Source organism: Dendrobates tinctorius, unplaced genomic scaffold (genome assembly GCF_039654945.1).
Source record: "Dendrobates tinctorius isolate UK_male_01 unplaced genomic scaffold, ASM3965494v1 ptg000007l, whole genome shotgun sequence".
Lineage (NCBI taxonomy): Eukaryota > Metazoa > Chordata > Amphibia > Anura > Dendrobatidae > Dendrobates > Dendrobates tinctorius.
In genome coordinates this window covers 19,331,998-19,352,735 of record NW_027361675.1, presented here as the reverse complement: position 1 = coordinate 19,352,735, position 20,738 = coordinate 19,331,998, and the positions used below count along the sequence as shown (strand labels likewise).

Genomic DNA, 20,738 nt, shown 5'->3' with positions numbered 1-20,738 from the left:
GTTCGACATGTTCTGTTACAGTCTCTTTTATCAGCTGTATCTCATGATCTTGTTCTCTTTTGGCCAGCACGTGTCTCACCACTACCTCTTTAATTATATCATCAAAGGGTACCACTGGGTCAGTCACCCCAGTCGAGTGAACCCTCCAGTTACCGTCCAGCACCAATGTGTCTAGTCCAGTAGTCTCATCTCCCAGCCAACCATCTGTCTTATCACGAGACGTCAGGTCTGTCAGTTGGGCAGATGTACTTCTTCCTCTGGTCAGTTCTACCTCTGACCTGTCCATGTCAGGAGCCGTCACTGTCTCAGTGTCCGCTGGCCCCACAGTCGAAGCATCTCCATCATCCGACCAAATGTCATCAAACAAAAGAAAGTCCTGGCCCCTCTCCCAGGCATAGACTAAGTCCCGTGGTATCCCTCTACCTTGGCACTCACCACCTTTGGTCCCCTCAAACACTACTGTGTCTACTGCGTAGTTCACCGTGACCCCGTGTTTACAGTGAACCCTGACGTTTTTCTCGGTCAGAGAGAAAACGAGAGGAGTTCCTGTCAGAGTCACCTGACTCTCTGAGTCCAGCCGACCAAAGGCTCCTTCCCGGTGCAGCATCACTGTACACATCTGTGGCCCATCATTACTACCTGGAAAGGATATTCCACATTCTGAAAAAGACCTGCACATACACTGCGGTACTCCAGACATACCTACTGAGTCACCTAGTGCTGTCACTTCTTCAAACTTGGCCCCTTTCTGGACCACCACCCCGCTTTGGGTTGCCACTCCAATTTGGGTCACCGCCCCCTTTTGGGACTCCACCCCCTTTTGGGTTACCACTCCAATTTGGGTCACCTCCCCCTTTTGTGACTCCACCCCTTTTTGGGTTACCACTCTAATTTGGGTCACCGCCCCCTTTTGGGACTCCACCCCTTTTTTGGTTACCACTCCCTTTTGGGTCACCGCCCCCTTTTGGGATTTCCCCATGTCCGTTCTGCAGAACTTCTTATGCCACAGTTCACACAGTACAGTTTGTCTCTCACGATACCACACAAGTCTTTGCTGGCACCACCACAGCTCCTGCTGTCACTGATCACCGGCACCTCCGGCTGCTGTTCACACACATACACAGCGGCTGGTGTCACTGCAGCTCCTGCTGCGCCATCTTCGTGGACCCGCCGATCCACCGGAAGCCGCTTGTCACCTTCGTAACCCCGCCGGGTTACTGGAAGCCGCTTGTCACCCTCAAAGATAAAAAAGCCACAAAAGTGCGCCCATAGGGCCTTACCAGTGCAGGTATAATGGGTTACGCAGCAATAATACAGGGTACTCACCCTTAATAGTTGTGTAAAGCCACAACTGCTGTATCCGCTTAGTCACATGCAATAAAGCTGCAGCAGGATGGTGTAGACAGACAGCGTCTGCTACCAATGCTCCCAGGGCAGATCCCTTAAAGAAAACACCAGGTCCCTGTGCTGCGAGACCTTCGTGACCCCACTGAGCCACAGCAAGCACCTTCAGGTTTTGCAGAGGAAAAGAAAAAAAAAAGAAAAAAAAACACATGCACAGTCTCTCACATGTCCTGTTTGTGTGCCACTCAGGACGTACCGTCTCCACCTGATACCGTCCAACACACAGGGCACACCGGGTGCTATTCAGGGAGCCGACCCTCCTCCCAGGGTCTCCCAACACACCAGCCTCACCAGGTCCAGGGGCTCAGCGGGTGCTCTTCAGGACATCCGTCTCCGCCTGAGACTGCCCAACACACGCCTCACCAGGTCCAAGGTCATAGCACGTGTTCCAGGGATCCGATTCCTCTCCCAGAACCTCCCAACACTGACCCTCCAGGACCTTGCTCACTGACCCCTCCAGGAACACAGTCTCTCACTGACCCTGGTCAGTGCAACACAGACTCCTGTCTGTTACCTGTGTCGGCCACACAGGTTCCTGGACGCCTCTTCTCCTCCAGAGGTATCCCACAAATTTTAACACAGTCACTTTCTCTGACCTCGGTCAGTATTACTCACGGTTGTCAGACCGTCTGCTCTCCTGGCTCAGAATCGCCAGCGCTGCCACACGTGCTTCTGGGAGTCGCTGCCCGCATTCTCCACCAATTGTAGGGATGTGACTCGCTCAGGTGCAGCGGGAGACAATCATGAGGCACGTTCCTTTAAAATTTCACATGGTTTATTACTCCATAAACCAGAGACAGCACATAAACAGTCCTTAGCTGGGCTGTGTTCCCTCAGGTCCTGTGCACACAGGCCAGGGCAATGTCCAGAGCAGCGCTCTATCTGCAGCCGCAGACACAGGAAGGCTTCTCCTTCCTTAGCACACAGGCCACTCTCTGTAGTGTCCCACCTGGACACATGGAAGTCTGTCCACACTCTGCCAGACTTCCTCACAGTCTCACATGTGCCAAACACCTCAATTACATAGCCCTGTAACCACACCCAAAGGGGATCACATGGCTATGACATCACCAAAGGTTGTATAGACACACAGGCTTCCCTGACACAGTGTAACAGAAAGATCAGCAGTACCTCTGCTGATCAATACACCCTGGAGCCTGCATCCCAAGGCCACCCACCTTGAGACCCACAATGGTCATTTAGGACCCTGCTCCTGTTACCACACTGAATGTGCCTGTACACCCGTCCTGGGACACCCACACAGCGCCCCCTAGCCGACACAGTGGTAACTACACCACAGTATGTAGTATGTATGTAGTATGCATATAGTATGTAGTATGTATGTTGCATGTATGTTGCATGTATGTAGTATGTATGTAGCATGTATGTAGCATGTAGAGTGTATGTATGTTACATGTAGTATATGTAGTATATATGTTGTATGTAGTATGTATGTAGTATGCAGCATGTATGTAGTATGTATGTTGCATGTATGTAGCATGTAGTATATATGTTACATGTAGTATATATGTAGTATGCATGTTGCATGCATGTAGAATATATGTTGCATGCATGTAGTATGTATGTAGTATGTATGTAGCATGTATGTAGTATGTAGCATGTATGTAGTATGCATGTAGTATGTAGCATGTATGTTGCATGTAGTATATATGTAGTATGTATGTTATATGTAGTATGTATGTAGTATGCATGTTGTATGTATGTAGCATGTATTTTTTTTTTTTTTTACATTCAACACATTAGCCGGATGATGGGACTACTACTGTCCCATCATTGGCTAATGTGTCAATCACTGTCATGGTAGCAGGCATCGCCCGATGGGACTTGTAGTCCCATCGGACGATGCCTGCACAGACCACCGGAGCCTGCACAGACCACCGGCAGGCCGGCACAGACCACCGGCAGGCCGGCACAGACCACCGGCAGGCCGGCACAGACCACCAGAGCCTGCACAGACCACCGGCAGGCCGGCACAGACCCCCGGACAGTCGGCACAGCCCCCCCCGAAGGCCCGAACTGATGGCGCATCATGATGCGCACAGACAGCGCATCATGATGACATCATTTCGGCAGCCAATCGGAAAGCTCAACACTAGTCAGCAGGGGGACACAAAATCGCTAAGACTCCTATTTTTTTTTTTTTTCAGAGTTTAATACAAGCAATTCTAGTTTCTTAGCGATTTTGTGTCAACAGGGGGACACAAAATCGCTAAGAAACTAGAATTGCTTGTAGTAATATCTCTCTCTCTCTCTCTCCCCAGCACAGGAATCGCTGCAATACTCGCATCCCCATTCATTAACATTGGACTCGCTAGACTTGCAACGAGTAGCGAGTTTCCGACTCGGACTCGTTACAGTCTAGCGATTCCAAGTATTTCAGGATTCGCCCATCCCTAATCAGCGCAACTGAAAAAAATTCCCGTAGGGGAGGCAAGGTGGTACAAGAAGATAGACTCACACCTGGATTCCACAGCCCACTCTACTGCTGACAAAAACCAATGATGCCATTGGATTAGTGTGTCAATAAAGTCCAAGGATGAATATGTCTTCTCTTATTTTTTTAACCATTCTAGTGACCCTCTGGAAATTTTATCAATTAGGCAAAGAGCCCTTTTAAATCTCCATTTCAGATTTTGTACAGTACTGTACTCCATCTTTCATGTTACATTTATGACTTTACTTTTTGCTTAAAGGGTTATCTCTAATATTGAAAGTTATCAGCTTTCCATGGGATAGGGTTAATTTTCGATCAATTGGGTTCTGACCACAGGGATTCTCAACAATCCCCAGAACAAGGCTTTGAAATTTCTTGTAGGTCTAGATTGGTGGCCACACATTCATGGCACGGCTTTTGTCATTCCCTATGGAACTGCTTGAGATAGTTGTGTATATCACTCTACTTTTTCTGACAGTTTCATAAAGATTGAATGCAGCATTGATGTGCACACAAGGCCTCTACACCATTCCAACCATGAACGACGGACCCCTACTGTTTGGAAAGTTATCACCAATAACTTTCAAAGTTGGGCATGATCTTTTAAGTGGCAGAAACGTCTTTGAAGACTGCTACCTCTGTACCCTTTATAGCTGATGGTTCCCTTCTCTGACTTTATCCACAATCACACAAAAAACAAATCCATGATCCAGTGCTAGGGACTCGCTATCACCGTCTGTCCCTGGCAGTTATCTGAATGTGAGCCAGCTTCTCTTTTACTCAATCTGAGTGACAGTCCCCTCCTACAAGATGCATCCTCTATTTTTACACAGCACTGCTGATAAATGGTATTTTTAGATGTCAGAAAATGTGATTAAAATTATAAGGAAGTACTTATCTTTTACAACGAAATAAATCACCAACAGTAGCTGCTAGGTATGCTCCCAGTAAGGCCTCTTTCACACTTCAGTTTTTTGCATCAGTCATAATCCGCCAAAAGGACAGATGGCGGATCCGTTGTGGTACTGATGACAACGGATGCCACCCGTCCGTTTTTTGGACGGATCCAACAAATGAAGAATTTTAAAGGAATCGCAGCCTGGAAAAGAGAGAGAGAGAGAGAGAGAGAGAGAGAAAAAACGTTGCAAGCTCCGTTTTGAAATCTTTGAGGATGGTGACGGACAGCAACTTTTGGCGGATCCGCAAAAAAACCGGATGCAACGGACAGCAATCCGTCACAATCCGCCAATAATGGAAGTCAATGGGGAAAAAAACGGATCCTCAAAAAAAATTGCGGATCCGTTTTTTTCAAAACCTGGCGGATTGTGACTGATTGTAAAAAACTGAAGTGTGAAAGAGGCCTAAGGCGACTTTGCAGATTGCTCTGTAACAAGTAATGCTCCTAAATGACATTCCGACAAGCAGTATGGGTTCAAGTTTTAAAGAAACCTACAAATGGGGATTTTAATATGTACCTCTAGTATCATAATCACTTTTCAATGACTCACAAGCTGTGAGTGCTGCACCATAGTCATTGTGGGGCATAAGAGTCCTCTCAACAGTGCCAGAGACTACTGCATTTTACGGTAATAATTGTTCAATAGGGAAGCTCGGAGCACAAATATTTTTCCTACTGCTAAGGCCAACAATGAGACATCCATCAGAGTAATTTGCTTTGGCTCAGAACTCCAATTCTAACTATAGGGCAATTCACAAAATGAAGTCATCTACCTAGCTCTATGAAACTTATCAAGGGAAACCTGCTGTGACAGCTCCTCGTTACCCCTATAACTCAATTGAATATACCATTGAGCCCCAACTGCAATGCTTTCACTGTATTGGGACATAATAGTATGACCAGCTGATTGCACAGGCATGGGAGCTCTGCCCGTACCATCAGCATCAGATGTTAGCTGCAACTTGATCAATGTGTCAGTTCTTATCATCAGCATCTCAATGGTGATTTTATTTAAATAAAATGATAAAGATTCTGCAATACAAAGCAATGTTAATCACGGACTGCACACTAATACCAACCATGTGCTGTCTGTGATTTTCACTGTCCCCTGTAAACTTGTATGGGCAATTTTGATCTGTGAGTCTGATCAAAAATGGATATGTCTTCGTTATTTTTTTGTTGTTGACATAAAATAAAAAACATTAGCATGTAAACAGCTCCATAGACTATAGTGGGTGTGTGTTTTATCCGTGAAAATCAGAGATGGGACACATTTGTGATTAGCCGATGTCTCAATGAGTCCTAATAGTTTTCCTCTCAGTATACACTGACAGACAATAATACTAATACTGTAGAATTATAATATTCCAAATCATTATACCAGCGAAACAAAAAAGCAATCATAGCTTCTCATCCCCCTAATTAAACAGAAAAAGTGAAATTAAGTCCAGCTTAAATTATAATAAAAATTCAATCTTCGTTAACTAAACAAATCATAAAATATGTATGTATATTTATAATTATATTTTATTTTGCAAAATATTGTCAAATAGATGTGTGGTGCTTCCACAATCATAATAACATGTAGAACAAAAGATAAAAAACAATGGTGGAATTGCAACATTTTTTCCCCAAAAAAATTATCAAAATGAAATAATAAATTATATGTACTTTGAAATGCAGGAGATGAAAATTGTAATTTGTCCTACAAGAAAAACAAAACATTGAAGTGAAAATTAAAGTTCAAAATATTCTAATGTGCCAAAGAAGGAATGAAAAAGAAAAGATATTAAAGAGGTTGTCCACTACTTTAGCATTGATGACCTATCCTTAAAGATAGATCATCAATGTCTGATCTGTCAGGGTCTGACACCAGAGCCGATCAGCTGTTATCGGTGTCGGCGCTGGCCGCTGGCCCAAAGTCTTCACCTGCAAAGCTGGCGGTTTTCTGGCTGAGGCTTGGTAATGTAACGGGGACCAGTGGGGTAGTCATGGCTGTGGGTGGCAATACTGGCACACCCTGACCCTCCATCACATAAATACATTGTCCCTTTGGTTGTGCATTTGATGATTCACTTACTTGCACATCAGAGTCCTCTCCGGTCTGCTGGGGGTTTCCTTTCCCAAATACCATGCTAAGACAGGCAGAGTCCAGATCCAGTTTTAAACAAACAACTTTACTCAGTTCTTGTCTCAGCTCGTCCAGTCATGTACAACACAGGATCCTTCACACATCATAGCCTTTCCTTCCCCTGTGCTGTCCCTTACCTCTCCAGGAATATCACAGGGTTGTACCATCGCCTCCGGTACCGCAGCGTTCTGTCTGGCCAGCCTAACTACCTTCAGGAGTTCCCTGACCGATGGCCGACACCGATAACAGCTGATTGACGGGGGTTAAGGTTGTCGGACCCCGATCAATTAGACATTGATGACCTATCCTATGGATAGATCATCATTACTAAAGTAGTGGACAAATTCTTTAAAGCTCTGAGCCGAAAGCCAAATTCAGACGAGTCCACAAGAGGTTAACTGTTTTGTGCAGGTACATTTTTTAATGGGAGAAAAAGATGTGAAAATGGACAAAACCTAAATAGAATTAAATTGTTGCATATAATTCCAGGTTTTTCGAGAAAAAGCAATTGATCTTGGGAAGAAACTGTTACCAGCATTTAGCACGCCTACAGGAATCCCTCGCGGCATTATCAATCTGGGAAAGTAAGAAAAATCTTTTGCATTTATTTTTGTATATTTCTTGATTGCAAATCATCCAGTGTTAACCAAACTATGGCGATCAGATGCATTGTGCAATAAGCACCTTAAAAATGGAGGCATCTGTAAATATCGCAGCCAAGATCTGGTAATTAGCTTCAGAATATTAATTGTATATTGCGGTAAGACAACTACTGACATTCAGGAGATCAGTCTTCCTTCTTGCACATGATGGCTAATACACCCTGAAGATAACTTCAGACTGTTCTTATTGTTCTGTCATCTTTGGTTTTTGTTATCATTGATTTGTGCTGGCAGAATTGAGCAGAGTCTGTTGAAGGAACAGACTTCGCTGTAGATGAGTAATGGGCCTCACTAGGTGACAGCTACAGCAGAGACAAATAAGAAACCGATAAGGTCAGGGCAGCTAGAGAGTTTCTATTTCAGGAGAAAAGCCACAGGTCAGAGTCATAAAGTAATCATCGCTTACGTTAATAGCAAAGAAGAATATTAGTAACTAAGTTAACTGCTGTAAATTGGTTCTCGTAAAGGGTTAAATAGGTGCACAAGTACCAATTCTAATGGATACAAAAACTGTAGAAGAGAAGATTAGTGATAATATGGTAAATATAATGACTGCATTCTTCTTCTCTTTAAAGTAACCCCTTCATCAGTATCAGCCACATTTAGAGTAAGCCATCTGTTTCTTATCTTGGTAGGAGCTATGCACATTTAATATAGTTTTTAGTGATGAGCAAAAATCCTGGGATTATTATTTATTTTTAATATTTATTTATATAGCGCCATTGATTCCATGGTGCTGTACATGAGAAGGGGTTACATACAAATTACAGATATCATTTACAGTAAACAAACTGACAATCACAGACTGATACAGAGGGGAGAGGACCCTTCCCTTGCGGGCTTACATTCTACAGGATGGTGGGGAAGGAGACAGCAGGTTGGGGGGTTGCGGCAGCTCCGGTGTTGGTGAGGCGGTAGCTTCGGTAATGGTGAGAAGGTAGCCGAGTCATTGCAGGCTGTAGGCTTTCTTGAAGAGGTGGGTTTTCAGGTTCCGTCTGAAGGATCCGAATATGGTTGATAGCCGGACGTGTTGGGGCAAAGAATTCCAGAGGATGGTGGCTATTTGGGATAAGTCTTGGAGGCGGTTGGGTGAGGAGCGAATAAGTGTGGAGGAGAGAAGGAGGTCTTGGGAGGATTGGAGATTATGTGAGGGAAGATATCAGGAGATTAGTTCAGAGATATATGGAGGAGACAGGTTATAGATGGCCTTGTAGGTCAGTATTAGTAATTTGAATTGGATACGCTGAGGGAGCGGGAGCCAGTGAAGAGATTTGAGGAGGGGAGAAGAGGAGGAGTAGCGAGGAGAGAGATGAATTATTTGGGCAGCAGAGTTAAGGATGGACTGGAGAGGTGCGAGGGTGTTAGTAGGGAGGCCACAGAAAAGGATGTTGCAGTAGTCGAGATGGGAGATTATGAGGGCATGCACAAGCATTTTAGTAGAGTGAGGGAGGAGGAAGGCATAGATTCTGGAAATATTTTTGAGCTGGAGGCGGCAGAAGGTGGAAAGAGCTTGGATGTGCGTTTGAAGGACAGGGCAGAGTCAAGGGTTACTCCGAGGCAGCGGACCTCTGGTACGGGGGAAAGCATGATGTCGTCAATTGTTATAGATAGGTCAGGTAAGGAAGATCTGTGAGATGGGGGAAAGATGATCAGTTCAGATTTGTCCACATTCAGTTTGAGGAAGCGGGAGGAGAAGAAGGAGGATATGACTGATAGACACTCTGGGATTTTGGAGAGCAGAGAGGTGACATCTGGGCCAGAGAGGTAGATCTGAGTATCATCAGCATAAAGGTGGTAGTGGAATCCATGGGACTTTATGAGTTGCCCCAGGCCAAGTGTATAGATTGAGAAGAGTAGGGGTCCTAGAACAGAGTCTTGGGGGACTCCAACAGAGAGAGGGTGGGATGGGGAGGTAGTGTGGGAGAGGGAGACACTGAATGTGCAGTTGGAGAGGTATGAGGAGATCCAGGATATGGCGAGGTCTTTGATGCCAAAGGAAGAGAGGATCTGTAGAAGGCGGCAGTGGTCAACTGTGTCGAAGGCAGAGGACAGGTCTAGAAGGAGGAGTATAGAGTATTGTCCGTTCGCTTTGGCTGTAAGTAGGTCATTAGTAATTTTGGTCAGGGCTGTCTCAGTGGAGTAATGGGGCGGAAACTAGATTGTAGATTGCCAAAGAGCAGGTTAGATGAGAGATGGGAGGAAAGTTCAGCATGGACGTGCTGCTCCAAGAGTTTGGAAGCGAACGGGAGCAGCAAATATTGGGCGATAGCTCGACATAGCAGTTGGGTCTTAGGGTTGGCTTTTTGAAGATAGGCGTGATTGTGGCATGTTTGAAAGCAGAAGGGAAGGTACCGAAAGTTAGTGATAGGTTGAAGAAGTGGGTTAGAGATGGGATAAGAGTGGTGGTGAGGTTGGGAAGGAGGTGGGATGGGAAGGGGTCAAGTGCATAGGTTGTGAGGTGCGATTTGGAGAGGAGACAATTAAGCTCCCCTTCAGTGATGTTGGATAAGGAGTTTATGGGGTTAAGATATTATCTGAGCACGCTCATGTCTTAAGCCCCCGTTACACACTGCGATATCGCTAGCAATATCGCTGTAAAGTCACCGATTTTGTGACGTTACAGCGATATTGCTAGCAATATCGCTGCATGTGATACTTACCTCCGACCGGCTCCCCCGCTGGTTATCGCTGATCGCGCGAGAAGCTCCTGGATCATTCCTCGTCGGCCACTTCCTGCGGCGCTTCCTGTGGCGCGACAAGCGACTCGTGGAGGCGGGCGGGAGGACGCAGGATCGCCGCGTCTGACAGGTAAGTAGCGACCCCCGTCCCCAGCGATGTCGCTGGTAAGATCTGCCTGTGTGGCAGCTCACTAGCGATCACCTAGCGATGCACCAGCAATCCTGACCGCCCTCATATCGCTAGTCTGGATCGCAGGTGCATCGCTAGGTGTAACGGTACCCTAAATCAAGTATTTTCGGCGTGCTCTGAAAAAATGCTCTAGTGGCCGCGGCTCCATATCTTGCGGCTGTCGAGCAGCCGCGAGACATGGAACCACGGTAACTAGAGCATTTTTTTCTAGCATGGCAAAAATACTCAATTAAGGCTATGTGCACACGTCCAGAATTCCCGCATATTTTATTTGTTTTTGCCGCTATTTTTCACAGCGAAAACGCGGCGTAAATGCTGCGAAAACGTATAACATAAGCAGGCCATTGTATTCAATGGCATTCCGCACATGCTGTGCTAATGCTGCGTATTTTTCAACGGCAAAATCGCATCATGGAAAAATACGCAGCGTGCTCATTCTTTTTGCGGAATCGCGGGAATTCTGCACACATAGGAATGCATTGTTCCGCTTACTTTCCGCATGTGGCTATGTCCACCATGCGCAAAGTAAGCAGAAAATGTGCGGATGGTACCCACGGTCTGAGGAGAGGAGATTCTCCTCCAGGCCCTGGGTACCATATCCCTGTAAAAAAAAAAAAAGAATTAAAATAAAAAATGGTGTTATTCTCACCTTCCGGTGTCCCACGCAGCATCCCCAGGCCTCAGCTATGCTCCAGCCAACTCCCGTTCCCAGCGATGCCTTGCGACAATGACCTTTGATGACGTAGCGGTCATCACTGGGAACGGGACTTTCCGGGAGCATTGCGAGGATCGGGAACACTGCGTGGGACGCCGGAAGGTGAGAATAACACCATTTTTTATTTTTTTATTATTATTTTTAACTTTATATCTTTTAACTATTGAGGCTGCATAGGCAGCCTCAATAGTAAAAAGTTGGTCACACTAGTCAAACACTATGTTTGACGAGTGTGACCAACCTGTCAATCAGTTTTCCAAGCGATGCTTTCTGCAAGCTAATTACGCTTGCAAAGCGCTAGTTAAAATGTGGGAAATACGTGGGAATTACGCATGCGAAATTCTAGCATATTCCCGTGGCAGGGAGTTGCGGAATTCCCACGGAAATTTCCGCTGGAATTCCGCAACGTGTGCACATAGCCTAAGACATGAGCGTGCTCCTAAAACACCTTATCTTAGCACGTTCGCTCATCACTAATAGTTATCCTTTCTAGCTATGGGTCCAAGTTATACCCCTGTGTGATGCCAACCTATAGAGAGGCATTTAAGCAAGTTAGAGATTGTGTGTGTGTGGCCCCTTGACCCTTGGTTTAAGGGTCAAACTCTCAATCCACGGAAATCTTTTGGCCTCTTGTCCAACCAGCTCACCACCAGCATACCCTTTTACTGGCTGTGCTCAGTTGCACCTTTTACAAGGCTTGGTAGAATGCTGGTTTTATACTTTGAACCCACCTTAGAACAGAGCCTGTATGGTGCCACACTCTGGCAACCAACACAAGTAACTTCAGCCTATGTGGCGATCATACATCAAAATAAAAGCTAAGAGAAGCAGAATATAGAAGATATAAAATAACTCTGGTTGTTTCTTTGCTTCCATGGACCAATTAAACAATATTGTTTAGGAACATGTCTTCTGTAAGGGCTTGTGGCAAAGCTTCTAAGTTCAAACCTTTTACACAGGCACAGGATCATGTTTTCTTTCCCTGAGAACGGAGTCATGTAGTAAGTTCGTACAGGGTGAGTTCATGGAGCAATGTTATATAAATGAACCCACCAAACATGTATATATTTATCAGCTGCTCTAATATAACGACCATTTTCTATTAAAAAAAAAAAAACAGGTTTTAAACATCATTTGGAATCTTGCCGAAGCTGAGAGGGAAACTCAACATTGTCAATTCCAATCTGAAAAAAATCTTAACATGTTTTTTTGAGAAATTGTTATGGTACTTGCAGAGTGGAGCTGCAAAAGCACATGGTAAAAAAAAAAAAAAAGAAAACAACTTAGAATTCAGATATCTTTCCTAAATCACATGAAGAATAAGAAACAATGATCCTGTTTCTGACTCAATACACAAATGTGTAATTTTCTGTCACTGTTAGTATCCTTTCCCTGACAAGTTAATTTCAGCTTAAACATTATTGAAACATTTAATCAGTAAGCGATCTAATAACTACTTAATGTGTTTCCTATCTGTATCTCTCCAAATGTCTGCAGTCTCTTCTAACTCAAAGTAACAAATTAAATTTAGACTTAGAACATCTTTCTAAATGTCTGTTTCATCCTTTCAGTGGAAACCTTGGAAAGTCCTCCTTATATACACTTCCAATGGAAAGTTGTAAGGAGGTCGACAAGATCGTGGGTACCTGCATGCTGGGTCCGGAACCAAAAAAGCTATATCCTCTGTTCTTGGGGGGAAGCCTGAGTGGGGTGGACCTTGCCCTGCTGTTTGGAGGAAGCCTGAGTGAGACGGAGCTTCCTGCTGTCCCAGGAGGGCATGCAGTCTGGCGCCGGCACAGAGCAGTACAGAGGGCAGCGCAAAGAGCAGTGTGCAGAGCAGTAAGCAGCGCGCTCTGCTTCCTCCATCTGAGAGAAAGCTTTGGCCCGCAGCCCCCAATGCCCCTCTTAGCTGCTCAGCCCTGTTCTTCCAAAACCAGCTTCTCCTCCATGACAAACAAAGCTTTCTCTGATCGTTTCGATCTTCTGCTTAAAGAAGGAGGCAAAGTCTTCAGCAGAAATGAGAGGAGAGGTAGGAGGTGCTGTGGGACGGAGTAGAGAATTGAAAGTGTTGAAGAGCTGTTTAGGGTTGTGAGACAGGGAGGATATGAGAGATGCAAAGTAAGTTTGTTTTGCAGCAGACAGCGTGGACTTTAAGGTGACAAGGGACTGCTTGTATGCGTTGAAGTGCTCGGTAGAATGAGTTCTCTTCCATCTACGCTCAGTGGCCCTGGAAACCCATGTCAGTTCTTTGGTCAGGCTGGTCAGCCAGGGCTGCCTGTTGATTGTATGAGTTTTGCTCTGTGTGAGGGGGGCAGACGAATCAAGTGTTGCTGTTATTGTGGTGTTATAAAAAGTGGCAGCAGCATCTGTGTCATGAAAGGAAGCTATGTCAGTAAGAGGGAGAAGGGACTCAGAGAGTGATTGTAAATTGAGGTGTTTGAGATTCCTGCGAGGGTGAGCAAGTTTGTGGAGTGGGGGTTGCGCAGTAGGAGAGGAGAGGGAAGAGAATGTCAGAAGGTTGTGGTCAGACAGGGGGAGGGGTGAGTTAGTGAGATTAGTGAGGGAACAGAGATGGGTGAAGATAAGGTCCAGCGTGTGACCATCTTTGTGAGTGGCCGCAGAGGACCATAGAGTGAGGCCGAGGGAAGCCTTGAGCGATAGAAGTTTAGAGGCAGCAGCGGGGTGGAAGTGTCAATGGGGATGTTGAAATTGCCCATGATGATGGTGGGGATGTCAGCAGAGTGGAAATGAAGTAGCCAGGTGGTGAAGTGGTCGAGAAAGGTGGAGATGGCTAGTTCTGGGGGGCGTTAAGTGACAGCCAGTTGGAGGGGGAATATATGTGGACGGAGTGCACCTCAAACGAGGGAAGAGTAGCGGAGGGTGGAAGTTGAATTGGGGTAAAGGAACATGTATCAGACAGGAGCAAGCCAACTCCTCCACCATGTTTGTTGCTAGGGTGAGGGGGATGAGAGAGATGGAATCTGTCATCCGCCGATATCAGGAAAAAAGGATACCCGACCCGATCTCAAAACATTTGTGGGGGACTCAGAGGGGCATAAAAGCAATTAGGTTTCAGGGCATGGAAAAGAGAAAGAGATAATGACAATAGCATACTGAGAAAAGAAGCGCACTGGATATTTAGATTAACAGCTGTTATCCCACTAGGCCTAAATTAAAGCATTTCTTATACTTTTTTTTCGTTTAAAACAAATATTTGAATTCCGATGGGGGTAAATGATTAATTACAAAAAATATAGGCATAAAAATAAAAAGTTGAAAGCATTGGATAAATCAGTGTTTTGTAGGGCATTTTGTACTGTCATTCAGCCCATAAATAGTGAGGCTTGGTATATTTAGGTCAATTGTGTTTATAAAATGCATCTTGGCTATCAGTTACTGGATTTGCAGACTATAAAGGAAGGATAGAAAACCAAGAATTTATTATGTATATTACCATAGTTCACATTCTTTATAAAGTAACTAGCTGAAGAGCCCAGCATTGCCTGGGCATAGTAACCAATTGTGGTTAGTTATAACAAATTATAATGATTTTATTGCACATAAAAACCGTGCATCTAATCCTATCCTGTGTGATACTGACTGCTGAGCCGTGTATCTAATCCTATTTTGTGTGATATTGTCTGCTGAGCCATGTATCTAATACTATTCTGTGTGATACTGTGTGCTGAGCTGCGTATATAATACTATCCTGTGTGATACTGACTGCTGAGCTGTGTATCTAATCCTATCCTGTGTGATACTTCCTGCTGAGCCATGTGTCTAATCCTCTCCTGTGTGATACTGACTGCTGAGCTGTGTATCTAATCCTATCCTGTGTGATACTGACTGCTGAGCCGTGTATCTAATCCTATCCTGTGTGATACTGACTGCTGAGCTGTGTATCTAATACTATTCTGTGTGATACTGTGTGCTGAGCTGTGTATCTAATCCTATCCTGTGTGATACTGGGCTCCCCCTGCAGTCTGTGTCAGAGGGTGGTCTGTGTTGGCACAGTAATAAATTGTGTTATTTCCAGCTTTACAGAAGGACGATAACACCATAGAAATGATAAGAATAATAGGCCTCAGTTACCGCAACTGTCTACAAAGAAAACTGTTGCTGATAGCAACCAATCACAGCTCATTTTTCATCTTTTAAACAGCTCTGGAACAGCGTGGCGAGTTTTGAGTGGCGACTTTTGTGTTTCGACTTTTATGTGGCGAGGTTGGTGTATGTGTGTTGAAATGTGTGCTGAGGGTGGTATATGTGTTGAAGCACGTGGTAGTGTGTGGCGCATTTTATGTGTGTGTTCATATCCCTGTGTGTGGTGAGTATCCCATGTCAGAGCCCCACCTTAGCAACTGTACGGTATATACTGTTTGGCGCCATCGCTCTCATTCTTTAAGTCCCCCTTGTTCACATCTGTCAGCTGTCAATTTGCCTCCAACACTTTTCCTTTCACTTTTTCCCCATTATGTAGATAGGGTAGATACTGCTGCATCTCAGCTGACGTGATAGCACTTGCCTCTGACGTAGTCATGTATGATTGGTTCGGAGGTAGGGCATCCACGATTAACTGCAGTGAGTGCGTGTCAGGGAAGGGAGGCAGGGTATTCTCCATAAATGCTTGGCGTTGTGCTGTCGTGTGTAGCTCGCATTGTGGCTGGTAGTTTATGCTACTGAGCTAAACTACTGACTGTATAGCACAATTTATCTTTAGGGTATGTACACACGTTGTGCATTGCTGTGCAGATTTTTCCACGTGGAATCTGCATCCCTTGGCAGAATCCGAAGGACAAAATCTGCGCTGTTTTTTAATGCGGATTTCCTGCGGATTTATTGCGGATTTTGTGCAGTTTTGGCATACGTTTTTACACCTGCGGATTCCTATAATGGAGTGGGTGCAAAAATCCGCACAAAGAATTGAACCGCTGCAGATTCCGTGCTGAATTTTCCGCAGCCAATTTATTTTCACAAAGGTTATCATTGTACTGTAAATCACTTGCAGATCTGCAGCAGCAAGTCAGCTGCGGATCCGCAACAAATCCGCAACGTGTGCACATACCCTTATAGTAAAAAAAAATTGAAAACCTCCTGATGTACCCATGAAAGATATAGGGATGGCTGAAACGCGTTGAGGCGTGAATGAGTACAGTACAGGGAATTCAGAAATATAGAACCCTGAACCAATAGGATTACGGTGGTGATAAAATAGAGGTGATCCTGTGTTCACCTGATATGAAGTAATAGCTCCATTGTTTACATAGATAGCATCTAAAGGTACTGTCACACTTAGCGACGCACCAGCGATCCCGACCAGCGATATGACACGGTCAGGATCACTGGTACATCGCTAAGTGGTCGCTAGTGAGCTGCCACACAGGCAGATCTCACCAGCGACATCGCTGGGGCCGGGGGTCGCTACTTACCTGTCACACTAGGCGATCCTGACGTGCTCCCGCCCGCGTCCACGCATCACTCGTCGGCGCCACAGGAAGCCCAGCAGGAAGCTGACGACGAGAAACGGTCCAGGACATTCTCGCGCGATCAGCGATAATCAGCGGGGGAGCCGGTCGGAGGTAAGTATCAGACATAGCGATATCGCTAGCAATATCACTGCTGTGTCACAAAACCAGTGACGTTATAGCGATATTGCTAGCGATATCGCTTAGTGTGACAGGCCCTTAAGGCTACTTTCACACATCAGTTTTTTGCCGTCAGGCATTATCCGGCTTTTTTTTAGAAAAAACGGATCCGGCATAAATTTTGGAGAACTGTAGAAACGGATCCGTTTTTTTTGCTGGATCCGTCTCTGTTCCTGAAGGCTGGCCAATTGGATCTGAGCATGCGCAGACTTAAAAAAACCGGATCTGGTGGCTGGATCCGTCTTTTTCTGGATCCGGCGCATTCCGGCGCCCATAGACTTTCATTGTAGCAAAAAGCTGGAAGCGCCGGATCCGGCGCTTCCGGCTTTTTCGCCGGAGACAAAAAACGTTACAGTAGACGTTTTTTCAAGACGCCGGAATGAGACAAGTTGCCGGATCCGGCAAAAAACGGATGAAACGCAATGCCATCCGGCACGATCCGGCGCTAATGCAAGTCAATGGGGAAAAACCGGATCCGGCATTGCATTTTGCCGGATCCGTTTTTTCCAAAAAAAGCCGGATCGCGCCTGAAGGCAAAAAACTGATGTGTGAAAGAGGCCTAAGAGAACATCATCAGCAACTTAGTTTTCGGTGATCTTCTATACTTGCAGTATAGGGACTGATGAAGAAAAGACAGTCACTTCACATAATAGGAGTGGTTAAAGAGCAGTACAAAAAGACATCCGTGATCTTTATTGATTTAGTTGAGGGAGTAAGAATTTGCTACCTGTCTGGAATACTAGTCCGTTTTGCACTTAACCATATATTAGAAGTATGTGAAATAAATCTGAATCTGCTTTCTAGGTGAAAAACGAATTAAAGGTGTGGATGCAAATACTTCAATATAAAGTGAGCTATAGCTATAGTATTAAAGTGTTCAATAATATCATTAGTAGAACATCAAGAATTTTCATACATGCTATAGTCTTTAAGTGAGGAAAAAGTGTATTATGAAGTTGTACATGATATTAAAAATATCAGCGCGCTTCTTTTAAGGATCTCTAAGGTATTTAGTGCTCCCTGAAGAGTGATAAATACGACACATCACAACTGCTACAAAAGAAAAGGATACACAGTGTTGTTTTCAAGCTTATTATATCAGTATCCACAACACCATCTGAAAAGACCCTAGTGGATAGACCGCCAAAAGCACGGTGGATAGGAAGTTAGAGTTTTAATAAATTATATTTGTAATATTGTTAGTCTACCTCAGCCAGTGAGTTTATTTATATAGCTGATATAATTTATTGGAGTTTAGAGGTCCTCATTCAGTGAATTACAGGGTTTTTTTTTTAAGACTCCTACTTCCTGTTGTTTCAGGAAACACCTGTACATTAGCCACAATTAACTGACTCTGACCTTGTCTTGTATATTGTAGCATCTAATGAGCCTGTGCAAACTTCACTGTGAAGGAAAGGGGGAGCAGGGTCAGCAGTGACACCAACTATTGTGAATGGTGGATCCTGTGTATTCAGCTGTGTACATAGGTTTTACCTGTTATTGTAATCCTGCCTCTGATGATAACAAGGTCCCTGCAAACTCTTTTGGAAAGGACAGAAAGTAGGAGTTCAAAAAAGCCTATAGTTGGCCTGTGGGAAAACTGCAAGATTACAATTTTTTTTTAATGAATCGTGATATTAAAAAAAAAAATAACACTGCCTTCATTTTCTTAAAAATATATGTAACACAAAAAACTGACTTAAACAATAGGTCATTTTCTGATGATAGCTTCCCTAGAAATAAGTTTCCAGCCAGCAGAGCTATAAAGCTACTCTGGAATATAGTGCAGCACGGTGGCTCAGTGGATAGCACTGCAGCCTTGCAGCGCTGGAGTCCTGGGTTTGAATTCCACCAAGGACAACATCTGCAAGGGGTTTGCGTGGGTTTCCTCCTGGTACTCCGGTTTCCTCCCAGATTCCAAAGACCTATACTGATGGGACAGTGATGATAATGTGTGCAAACTGTAAAGCGCTGCGGAGTATGCTAGTGCTATATAAAGATTATTTATTTTTAGTGCAGGCTGTAGAACACAACCAGATATGCATGTTTAAAACATTACCATATTCTTTAATCCCTCCCAGCTAAATTACTTAACTCTACTTCAAGACTGCAGGTCATTTCCCGTATTCCGACATTCAGTTATGTCAGAGGGAGGCTCAAGAGTTGTGCCAATGCCATCCGCAGCAGGAGCCGGCTGCAGCATTTCTTGAGACCAGACATAGCACTGATCCCAGCACTTTAAATTCTTAGATGATACTGTCACTAGTGACAGCGAAAAGTGCAGAGTTTGATATAAAGAGTTTTCTCCCTGTGTCAGCCTATTGACACAGGTATGGAGTGGCGCCAACGGGTTGCTATGGCAACATGAGCTCTGTGTCCGCCATATCCCTTATCCAATCAGATCCCACCTGGGTAGTGAACTGAGAGACTGTCATTCAAATACCAGCAGATTACATAATTCATGCCATTTCCCCCCTGCTTTGTCAAAATGGGCAAGCTGTGGCGTACCTTGACTGAAGTAAGATTTATGGTGAAACATACGGAGATACAAGCCACTTTTCAGATGCATCTTATTCAGAGGCTTCTGCCTCTTAATGATAAGTAGCGCCTGACTCCAACACGCCCCCTCATCAAGGCTGGTGTGAACAATGCCGTGCTCAATCTTGATGAATCAGTCCCTATATAATTTTTTATCCTACATGGTGAAGTCTACAAAAAATTATACCATAATTACTGTTTAGTTAATCTTGGATATGCTTACACTAGAGTATAAAAAAATCTATTCCATTCTCATCCAGTAAAGTGGGACAATTTTTTATCACTTGTCATCCGTATGCTCTCCGCGAGCTGTCTATGTGCGATCCATTTTTTACTCAGCAGTTACTAACCATTTACAGTTTCCAATCTTACAAACTTGTAATATATCCACAAAAATCGGATGCCATACTGATGGTGGTCCATATGGCATGTGATTTTTTTTTTTTTTCATATCCATCAGATTTTGAAGTGATATTCGCAGCATGCTACAATTTTTTTCTCATGCCGAATATAGCTGAGAAAAAGAACAGATCTGCACTGAACAAATGAATAACATTGGTCAAAATGCAATCCCTTTTTTTACTCACATTGCACTCATCCGATTAACATGCTAGGCATTATATAGAGACCTGTTTTTTATTACATACCGTCCTGTCTTGTTAGCTGTATAATGCAATGATGGCTGATGGAGCATGGGAAAGCTTCTTTTCTAATGGAGAATCTGATGGACTATGTAATAAAAGAAGGCACTGTGAATAACAAAAATGACAATAATAAACTATGTAAGAGACAGCACTGTACATAAAATCAGAGGAAGCTATACAATAAGGGACAGCACCATATATAATTGAAGATGGTACGTAATAACGGACGATGTTATACATAATAAAAGAGGAAACTCTATAACTAAGGACGGCGCTGTACATAATAAGTGAGTACACTATATATTAAGGGACTTTGCTATACATAAGGGAGTACACAATATACTAAGTGACTGCTATACATAATAAGTGAGTACACTATATACTAAGGGACTGTGATAAACATAATAAGGAAGTACACTATATACTAAGTGACTGTGCTATACATAGTAAGTGAGTACATTATATACAAAGGGACTGTTCTATACATAATAAGGGAGCACACTATATACTAAGGGACTGTGCTATACCTAAGTGAGTACACTATATACTAAGGGACCATGCTGTACATAATGTGCTACATTCCTGTATCCATGTGCAGTGTTGGTGTGCTGCATGCTTTTACAGACGCATTAAGCATGTCCTATTCTGTTCCTCAAAATCTGATCAGAACAGTCTCTGATCCTCACGGATCTCATTCACGGATCCGTGATTTTTCATG

The 20,738-nt window shown here is 44.2% G+C and overlaps 1 protein-coding gene across 2 annotated transcripts in view; it reads left to right on the top strand.

Moving 5' to 3' along the window:
* Positions 1–20,738, top strand: part of LOC141086308 (mannosyl-oligosaccharide 1,2-alpha-mannosidase IA-like) — a 280,603-nt gene that overhangs the window by 120,104 nt on the left and 139,761 nt on the right. For both annotated transcript variants that reach the window (XM_073572272.1, XM_073572270.1), the window contains one exon: positions 7,438–7,532. In XM_073572272.1, the coding sequence (XP_073428373.1) occupies positions 7,438–7,532 (95 nt within the window). The remainder of the gene's footprint in view (positions 1–7,437; positions 7,533–20,738) is intronic.